The 9,995-nt window shown below is 40.0% G+C and overlaps 1 protein-coding gene and 1 long non-coding RNA gene across 7 annotated transcripts in view; one reads left to right on the forward strand and one right to left on the reverse strand.

The window, feature by feature from the left end:
• The window catches only part of LOC106617895 (uncharacterized), a 29,117-nt gene extending 19,528 nt beyond the window's left edge, over positions 1-9,589 (forward strand). For 4 of the 6 annotated variants that reach the window (XM_070106830.1, XM_070106832.1, XM_036361995.2 and 1 more), the window contains exons 8-18: positions 21-200; positions 257-761; positions 3,640-4,545; positions 5,261-5,400; positions 5,472-6,238; positions 6,312-6,414; positions 7,288-7,455; positions 7,522-8,502; positions 8,565-8,780; positions 8,851-9,093; positions 9,155-9,589. In XM_070106830.1, coding sequence (XP_069962931.1) covers positions 21-200; positions 257-761; positions 3,640-4,545; positions 5,261-5,400; positions 5,472-6,238; positions 6,312-6,414; positions 7,288-7,455; positions 7,522-8,502; positions 8,565-8,780; positions 8,851-9,093; positions 9,155-9,208 — 4,263 coding nt within the window. In that variant the 3' untranslated portion in view covers positions 9,209-9,589. Of the gene's footprint in view, positions 1-20; positions 201-256; positions 762-3,135; positions 3,227-3,639; positions 4,546-5,260; positions 5,401-5,471; positions 6,239-6,311; positions 6,415-7,287; positions 7,456-7,521; positions 8,503-8,564; positions 8,781-8,850; positions 9,094-9,154 lie in introns of all 6 variants that reach the window. The other 2 variants (XM_070106833.1, XM_070106834.1) reach the window with 1 other exon arrangement.
• Positions 2,480-3,137, reverse strand: LOC138856287 (uncharacterized). Its single transcript, XR_011395453.1, has 2 exons — positions 2,840-3,137; positions 2,480-2,774 (listed from the first exon to the last, which is right to left on the reverse strand). It is a non-coding gene; the product is annotated as an uncharacterized lncRNA (long non-coding RNA).
• Positions 9,590-9,995: the final 406 nt, after the last annotated feature.

A 9,995-nucleotide genomic window follows, 5' to 3' on the forward strand; every position in this document is an offset into this window, starting at 1 on the left:
ATATGGTTTCTTTATACTAGGTTGAAGCTGAGGAGCTGCGCAATCCGGGCAAAAGAAAGACGCCTATGTTGGGCATTATTGGCAAGTCCACATCTGCGGACGCAAATCCACAGCCACCACTACAATTATTGCGCGACTTGCAAGACTCTGTGGAACGTGAATCGGATTTGAAGGACCAGCTGAAGTTTGCCGAGGAAGAGGTAAGGTTTCTTATGATATTTTAGAATTTATTAAGAAAATTTTCTTTGTTGATAAGCGTCAAAAGTTGCATCTGGTCAACGTTGGTACTCAAACGTTGGAAATCCCTGAGATTTTGTGTTTTCCGCGTGGCACACAAACGCGCCGATTGTCTTATGCGGATGCTAACGTTGAAACACATCCAGTGCTTACGAACGATGCGGCGACTGCAGTGCTCGTGGAGACACGTGAAAACTTTACACAAATGGCCCAAACGCAAAATGTCGAAGTCGATACACAAACACAAAGCATTGGAACACGAGCAGTTTCCATAGAAACTGTAAATAATATTTGCGATGCTTCGACTGAAACGGATCCTATTGATGTTTTTGACGTCAGCACTGAAACTGAGAGTAGAAAATCTTCGATTGATGCTCGCATTGCAGTAGAAAACCAAAAATCTTTTTGTGACCGTGAATGTTCACCATTTGCAATGGTGTTTGCCGCAGTGGCGCCTAGGGCAACACCTGCATTACTCTTTCCAACCGCAATGTCGCAAGCGCTTATGTTGGGCGCTAGTGCAGGTATCTTCCAATGAATTCCTCAAAAAAATGTTGTCTATGTAGTTTTTACTACTGACAAATTGTTGGTAGTAGTGTGCAATCGTTTTTTACTAAATCTTTACAACTTCGATATGAAAGCAGAGTTTTATTGGAATTTCATAAAAAGAGGTTAGGATAATCTGATATAAATCTTTATTATTCTTAGCTAGAACGATCATATAATTCTGGACTAGGAAAGATATTCTAAATATTGTTAAAACAAACTGCTAGAAATTCAGGTTAAAAAGAATTATATCCTCTTCACTTAATAAGAATTTGTGTGAGATGACGACAGCGCTTCAATGTCCTGAACGATCTACTATAACGTACATTTTGTAAGCGTTTTAAACCTCGCTCTCCCTTCTAGCCGTCACCTGATTTTATTACACAACAAAATCCAATTTCATCACGCCTTGGGTTGGCAAGTAGTCATCCTTCAGAATGCAAGAGCTTGAAGCGAATTTCAATAGGTTTTACGGTCTCAGTACCGCTACCCCTTCCAGTGTCTTATGCCGTGGGCCTCCTAAATGTTAGAAGAGTTGCCCTGCTAGTGCGGGACAAGTGCACAAAATGTTCCTACCGTTTCTTTTATCAAGTCTGATCAGGAACGTTGTATATTTTTGATCTACCGCTTTGTAGATGACTTTTGTAGTTTGTCATCCCGATAGATTATTCCATCGAATTTAAACCTTCCTTGCCATGCCCTTGTTCACATCATAGTAAATACAATACATGGATTTACCAATGTAGGTCACATTATTGGATGACAGCCGTACCCCAATCTTGGTAATCTCGTCAACTATCTCTTTACCATCCATGCTTTTTTGTCGTGGTACTTAATAAAAGTGAAGTCGCTTGTTCCTGGCGACACCCTCTTCCCGCTTCCCAAGACAATTTTGTTAACTGTGGAGTTGCCTGATGATGCATTAGAGGTTAGCTCCGCGGCTTTCTCAAAAGCAAAAACTTCTGCTTAAAATATACTGCAGTGGTCTGGTAGCTTAAAATGCTGGCTTATGCCTAACTCTGAACTGTATAACCCTGCACCAACTCCGTCCTTCATTTTCAAGCCATCAGTATTAATATTTAATGTTGTAATGTTGTGCGCAGCTAACGGGCCTTTAAGCTAACCATATTTTTCTATGTTTACTCTGAACCCTCTTTCCCAATGGAGAAGTGGAATCATGTAGCCGGTGCTTGCAAACCGTTATTACCCAGCGAGCAATGCTCGCAGATCCTATATTTAATTCCTCTTGCAGTCAGTTGTCCTCCCGCTGATTTTGTCGCAGTTTTCAGCGAAGAGATCTATAGATGACAGGTTTAGCACTAGTTCAGAATCTGTCGCCGAATTGGTTCTTAGAGCTCCCATTATGTACAGCGTAACGAGCCTCTGAACCCCTTTCATTGGCTTTTGGTAGTTATATATCCGTCAGCCTGTTCACCACACTACTGCACCATAGAGCATAAATTGGTCTTACAATCGCTGTGTAGCACCAGTGCATGATAGAGGAAGAAGGCCGCCCGGTTGTGCCGAACATCTGTTAATGCGCATATAAGGCATTGCTGGCCTTTCTTACTCTTTCATCCACATTGTGCTTCCACAGCAGTTTGCTGGCCAAGACTACCCCAAGGTATTTGCTGCGGTCCTTGAAAGAGAGCTGTCCCCCATTTATTAAAGGAAGCCTCCATGGAGGGATTTTGTATTTCCTAGTGAAAACAAGCAGATCCGTTTTTTCTGAATTCAACCCCAGACCCGTTTGCGATTCCCAATTCTGGACTGTATTGAGAGTGGTGGTCATGACACTGCTATTGGTATGATATGTCGTCTGCATTTGTTACTATCGTAGAGGCTTTGACGTCTATGTTTTTTAACAGATTATTAACTTCTAACGTTCATAGGAGATAACACTCCACCCTGCGGGGTGTCTCTACAGATTTCCTTGTTCTTCACGCTTCCAGTATTCACTACGGTCCTGATATGCACGTCCAATAATTTCTCTAACGTTTTTAGCAGGAAGAAAGTTAAGCTCATAAGCCTTTCGAGTAGGTTGAATTGTTTATACCTGCCTTCGTTATGAAAATTACAATGGCCTCTGTGTGGTGTGCGGCACATAGCTGAACTTCAGGTATTCCCCAAAAATCCCTTTAGTCACGCCACGGATAAACGAAGCGCATTTTGCAGCGTAGATATAATGATTCCATCCGTATCGGAAGATTTGTATGGGTCAAAGCAGCGGATTGCCATTCCATTTTATCTTTATCTAGAAACAAATGGGGAATATAAATTAAATTTATTTATGCACGATTGAATTAAATTCTGTTAATATACTAATTATTTGTCCTAATTGTACAATTACAGGCTGAAAATTTGAGGAAAAAGGTTGCCCGCTACGAGGATGAGAATGATTCGCTAATGATGCAGTTGAAAAAAATGGCAACACGCTCCAGAAGTACGAACATATATATGAGTTGAAAAAAAAATTTTGTATTTTTGTCATGTTAATCAAATTATTTTTAAAACCATGCTAAATTTTCTCGTTATATTTGGGCACATTACCCTTACGAAGAACACAGTTTGCATTTATATAAATTTCAATTATTACAAATTTACCAATTTGAACCAAACTAACCTAAATTTGATTTATAACTTGCTTCTTACCGCCAAGTACTTGCCATTTTTTACAGCTGCTCATCAACAGAAACTAATACATACTTAAATTGACTAATCAATATACACTATGAATAATTTTATTTCATTTAAACCCATCATTTCGAAGCTTTGCATGATGAAGTTACTTGATTGTCTGAAAAAAAAAAATATTTCTGCATGGAATTTAACACATTTCCAACTGTAACTTTACAGCTACACGCAAACTGAGCCCGATACCACATCGTCTGATGCCTGAATCGGCAGCTGAAAGGGACGAAGGTATATCTGATGAGGACGATCCCGCCGAGTTACGCATACTTTTGGAACTAAACGAACAAGAGGCGGCTATACTGCGTCAGCGTGTTGATGATTTGGAGAAAGAAAATCGTGAAACTAAAAGGCATGTCAGAGAGCTGCAGGAGAAAGTTTATCAGGTAGAGTCGGGAGACAAGAAATCGTCTTTGCTCTCTTTCAACTCAACGCCGGCAAATGCCGCAGATAAGAAACTAAAAGCACTAACTGAGGAGCTAATGCAGTTACGGAAATCCTTATCCGATAAAGATCGCACAATCGAACGCTTGCAGTCGGAGATTGCGGCTAAAACGGGCTCCGCGCTACCACAAGATGTCAATATAGATGCGAAGCGACAATTGATATTGGTCGAACAAGAGGCGTCGGTGTTGCGCACGAAAATCTCTACTTTGGAGAGCGAAAATGAGAAGTTGCTGAAGGATAATAAACGCATGCAATTGCAGGCGTTACGCAAGAGTACGTCACTGGATAAAAATGGCGCGAATGGGGAGGAGCTTCCGAAATTGAAGGAATCGCTTGAAAAAATGGAGCGTGAACGCAATGAGTTGGATAGCAAATTGAAATGTCTATTGCAGGAAGCTGAAGAGAAACTGCCCGTTCGCACGCCTAAACGTGTAACAGATCTGACGCCAAAGAATCATTTGAAGAAATGGATCGAAGAGCTGGAGGATGAGATACGCGAAATGCGTGTGATAGTATTGAATAGTGGCGGTGATAAAGTTAAAACGCTTGAGACTGAAAAGGCGACTCTGGAGGAGCAGTTGCAGAAAGCCAAACAGCGTTTATCTGTAGCTGAGGGTGATATTGGTGAGTTCAGCAATGTTACCTTTCCTAAATGATAATATTTGATCCTAGACTGATTATGTAGCTCTTTTCCCGACAATAACACAAACTGTGTGAATTGAAAGTCATATATCCGCTAGCTCTAGTGGTCTCTTTTGGATATTTAGCTGTCTTCGTACATGAGACCTTTCATTTCTCAAGACTTATTGTAAGAAATAGTTCTTTCTGGAATTTTATAGTTTGTCGGGCTCTTATACTGATTCTATTTATGAATTGGTGAGATTTATAAGGGGTTAATATTTCTTTTATAGAGATCGGTGGAAAAAATTTTTCCTGGAAGTGAAGTCTAATATCCATTGAATGCAGTACTAATTTATTCTGGCGGCTTAGCTACCATTATAATTTGAGAAGATCTGTCTTCGGGTTATTTGCACCAAGACCCATATACATAAAATCCGGTTTTTGATGATGATAAAATAGGTGATACAAAGGCTGGTTCTGCATGAGAAGTAGGGTTTTGCAAACACTCTGGGAGAGTTGGGATTCTTTTAGCGGACATAGATGGTTTGAAACAGTAGTTACCTAGTGTTAGAAGAGAAATTCTGGCATTTAGCGAGAAAATTATATGTTTTTAGCTAGTAGTTTTACATCTGTTTATCGCTGGAGTAATGAATATTTCGAAATCTGCAAAAACAAAAAAAAGTTTTAAAATACTAAATCTTTATTTATTTTGCAACAGATCGCTTAAAAACACTGACAAGTTCCTCACCGAAACTTAGTGAACTGGAGCAGAAATTAAAGAAGTCTGACGATGAAGCTAAAAAACACAGTTCTAAAGTCAAGGAGCTGGAAGATAAGATCAAAAAACAAGATAGCCAGGTAATAAGTTACAATGCATTTCGATTCACAATTATGAAATCTATTACTTACTGTGTTTGTGCTACATATAGATTAAGAAGGTTGAAGCAGCAAAAGCCGCGCTGGAAACACAGACAAAGCTTGACAAAGAAAAGCTAAATACGCTGGAAAAGGACTACGAAAAGGAGCGCAAAGAGCGCGACAAGCTCGAGTCTAAACTTGCACAATTGGATGCCGATCTTGCCAGCGCCAAGAAGTCAGCGGAAAAAACAAAAGTAACCCTTGAGAAGGAAGTAAAGGAACTCAAAGCTAAATCTTCAAAATCTGATTCGAAACAAGTACAGGAGCTTAAAAAGCAAATTGAAGAACTGCAGAAACAAGTAGCTGATGAAAATAAACGTTACAATGATTTGAATACACATTGGGAAAAATTATCAGAAGAAACGATACTAATGCGCGCTCAACTAACCACCGAGAAAGATAATATGCAAGTGGAGCTGAATTCGCTACAACAAAAGCTCACTGAAATGGATGACATACGTTTGGAACGTACAGAACTGGCGAAAAAACTGAGCGAAATGAAACGCAAGTTGCAAGAAGCTGAGACGAAACAGAATAAAAACGGCGCTTCTGAACATGAGAAGACAATGCTGAAAAATAAATTGGCAGAGAAGGAACTAGAATATGATCGTTTGCGCCGAGAAAATGAGATGAATATAGATTTAGTATTTCAGTTACGTAAGGAAAATGATGATTTAAGTAGTAAACTAAATGACTTTAATCGCATCGAGCAAGCGCAGTATTCGATTAATGAGCATAGTAGTAGCTTGCAGGCCGAAATTAAAACGCTGAAAACGAAGTGAGTAGAAACTAAGATGTAGTAAAGCTTAGATATTTCGTAAAATTTTGCTTTCGTTTGTACAATTTTCCAGGTTACAGAACTCGGAATTACAGCTCAAATCCGATGTGGCATCCACACGTCTGCGTTATGAGCAACAAGTGAAGAATTTGAGTGCCGAACTGACTTCCATGCAGGTGAGTTTAGATTAGATTCCGATGTGTCACATTATTTAAGGAGAAAGTTGAATTATAATCCCAATAATAAAAATTAAATTCTTCATTCCACGCTGGACCTACCGTTTTTTTTTAAGTAGTGCTTAAGTCTCTCTCTTGTTTGTTTGAAATGACTCTTCTGAACGAGGAACAGGTTAGGTTAAGAGGTCGATTTTAATAGAGATTTCACTTGGACCGCTTACAATATCGGTTCGTTGTGGTATCTAAAACTCCTATATAGTAGATCTTAATTCCCCTACAAATCGACAAAGCGTTTTGAGCCTATCACAAATTTGTCTCAAAGAAAAAGTAGCTACGAGTGGCCTCTGCGATACAGTGAGCCAAGTTTTCAGGAATTCAGTTGAAGGGAGAGAGAAGCTCGGCGTGCCCTCGTTCGGTCCCATTCATATATCCAGCTCACTTGAGCCTTAAAGCGCACTTCGCCGAAATACACTTGCCGGCATTGTCCACGGATGCTACTTGTATATTTAAAATGGTAATATGGTCTTCAACACTAAGTTAATTTTGAAACATATACAAGGAAAATAATATTCGGAGGCTATATAATTTTCTTGTATTCTTAATCGTTTGTGTACTATTCTACAATTGGATGGGTTCTATACTTTTATTGAGAACTATTTTTATGTCAGTAATGCCGATGTACAGCAGCTGTGCCTACTGTAAAAGCAACTGATTAGTCTGAATGAAGTAATCTTATATCACTTTACTTTGCTCAGTGGAATCTTTAACAATTTATATAGACAGTCTTTGATATGGTTGAGTTTACTAATACCATTTCGGTGCCTCAAATTCTCAAAAACTGATATCTTTACTGTATTATGTATTTCCTTACAGCGCCAATGTGAGAAGTTCAAAAAGGATCGCGATGCCTTCAAACAAATGTTGGAATCCGCACAGAAAAAGATCGGCGAACTGAAATCGAACACAGGGCGTCAGAGTCGCAGTTCAATGCATAGCAGTGATGATGATGATAAGAGTAAAATTGCATATCTTGAACAACAGGTTTGCTATTAAGTTTATTTAGTTTCATCAATACCACAACTCAATTTTAATGTTGAACCTTGCTAGATCGGCTGTCTGGAGGATCAGTTAGTTGAAGCACGTCTCGAGGTGAGCAAAGTAAAGACAGAGCTTGTATCGGAGCGCAGTGCAAATGAAATAAAAATATCTGAGATGCAATCCAAACTCAATGAATTCGAGGAAGAGCGTGTCATTGGTTCAGGTCGTACAAAAATACCAGGTATGAAAACGAAATTAGAACTCTCATGGCAAAAGGAGCGTGAAGATCAACAGCGTCTGCTGCAAGAAACCTCAACTTTAGCACGCGATTTACGGCAAACGCTCTTTGAAGTTGAGCGTGAACGGGATAAGGAGCGACTGGAATCAAAGCGCCGTTTAGATCAATTGAAACGCTCAACCGAAGAGGAGATGGAGGAGGGTCGACGAAAGATCGCCGAGTTACAATGTGACTTGCTCGAATTACGTGATGTGCACGCCAAACTACGCACATCTAATGAAAAATTGCGACGCGAGCGTGAGCGCTACGAAAAGGAGTTGGTGAAACGACGCATGGAACAAGATGGTGGTGAGCGTAAAGTAGGCGCATTGTTGCAAACCGTCGATGAATTAGTAAAAATAGCGCCAGATTTGAAGATGGCAACAACAAGCAGTCGCTCCACATCGAGCAGTGGCAACACATTGCGACCAGATGCAGCAGGTACAGCGCGACAACGTAGTCGCAGTCCATCGCCCAGTAGTGCGCTTAATAACTCACAAATAACTAATGTGCTGGCGCGTTTGGCTGAGGCATCTGAGGAGTTGCGCAAATTCCAGCGTCTAAGTGAAGATGAAAACGAGCGAACGCGTATGAGGCGTAGTAATTTGCGACGTGCAGCATCGCAGGAAAACGATCCACATGGCAGTCAAAGTTCAGTTGCAAGCGCTGTAGGCTCCACAAGGAATGGTTCCAAGCTATCGCGCTCGTCAGGGCATAATGGTAGCTTAATAAGAAAGAGTCTGTCGCTGGATCATTCAATACAGAAGGATCAGGTTGTTGTTTTGTTGAGCTGTAATATTTTTATTTTTATAATGCGACTTCTCCTTTATAACAGAATATTTGGCGTCAGGATGACGGCAGCGTTTCATCAATGCAGTCCATTGATTCTGAATTGGGTGGCATGGTGCGTGATAGCAGTTTCGATTCGCGTTTATCTGGTGGCTCAACACAGAGTGACATACCGCGCGGTCCGCGTAAGAAAAAGAAAAGCTTGATGGGCAAACTGCGTAGTCTAACAAAGAGTAGTCGTAATTCCGAGAGTGAAGTGTCGGTAAGTTTATCATCTGCTTCAGCTTAAGCAATCTACTCTACTCACAAGTACATATTTCATGATTTGACAGATTCAAGGATCTGACTCTGATATTAGTGTGGCCAGTGATATGCGCGCCAGCAAAAAAGACTTACGTGGTCGTTTATCAGGTATGTTTAAGCGTGCGGGTTCAACATCACGTAGTGAGAGCACCGAACGCATGGCGGCCGAAAATCGTCCGGTGGCAGTAATAGTGGTTGGAGATGAGAATGGTCCACAGCCACGTGATCCACCGCCAGCAAATGCTGCCACAGCGAAGCCAATTCGTGCTGCGGTGAGTTTCGGATATTTGGATGTCCTTACCCCTTAGCTAATACGCTCAATTATTTTTTTAGATAAAACCACCGACGCCCACAACGCCGCTGACTAAACGACGTACCGCCAAGTAGATGCACCATTTTCTATATATTGTATTAGAAACTCGTTCCATGCCACGGTATTTCTTGTCCTACATCCATACATATTCTTACATAGTACATGCATACATACATGAACTGTTTTCATTATTTGATATGTTAGTAGAGAGAGCGCTACTTTTTGCTGCGTATAAGAGTCGGTGTCGAATACGTCGGACAAGCGGATATAATTCCATTTGTAATGGTTACAGGGCTTGCTGCGTAGCGTCCGACTCATTTTTAAAATATTATAAATTGTAAAAAAAGTTTCTATTAATTTTATTTATTACAAATATTCATTTTCTTAATATATAATATCATAATGTTTATGTCATAATACAAAATCATTATATTAGCCAATATGAATCCATTAAATTACTGAATTTTACTTTATGTCCTGCTAAGAATGATTAGATTAAATGAGGTACGCTTACAGCTAGCTGGCTTTAAGTTTTAATCAATTGAACTCCTCTTAAAGCCCTCCGTACACGGCAGTAAAGTGAATCTTGTTGGAGAACTTGGGCTGAATTGTCAACGCGATGGTTAAAAAAGATTTTTGGGGAGATAAAAATATTACATTCTTTCTCGAAAATAAAAGGTTAGTTCGAAATTATAGTTATCGACAATATCAATGGAGCTTTTAAATATTCTTCGATGGATTGAAATGCGTAGCAGTGACAGTGAAGATTCTTCTGTAGCAACCCTTAGAAGGTTCTGTCTTTCGGGCTTGTATTAAAGGTATAAAAAAGGGGCGAAAAGTGCTTTTGCATCAATCATTAAG

The sequence above is a fragment of the Bactrocera oleae genome, chromosome 3, assembly GCF_042242935.1.
Source record: "Bactrocera oleae isolate idBacOlea1 chromosome 3, idBacOlea1, whole genome shotgun sequence".
Taxonomy (NCBI): domain Eukaryota; kingdom Metazoa; phylum Arthropoda; class Insecta; order Diptera; family Tephritidae; genus Bactrocera; species Bactrocera oleae.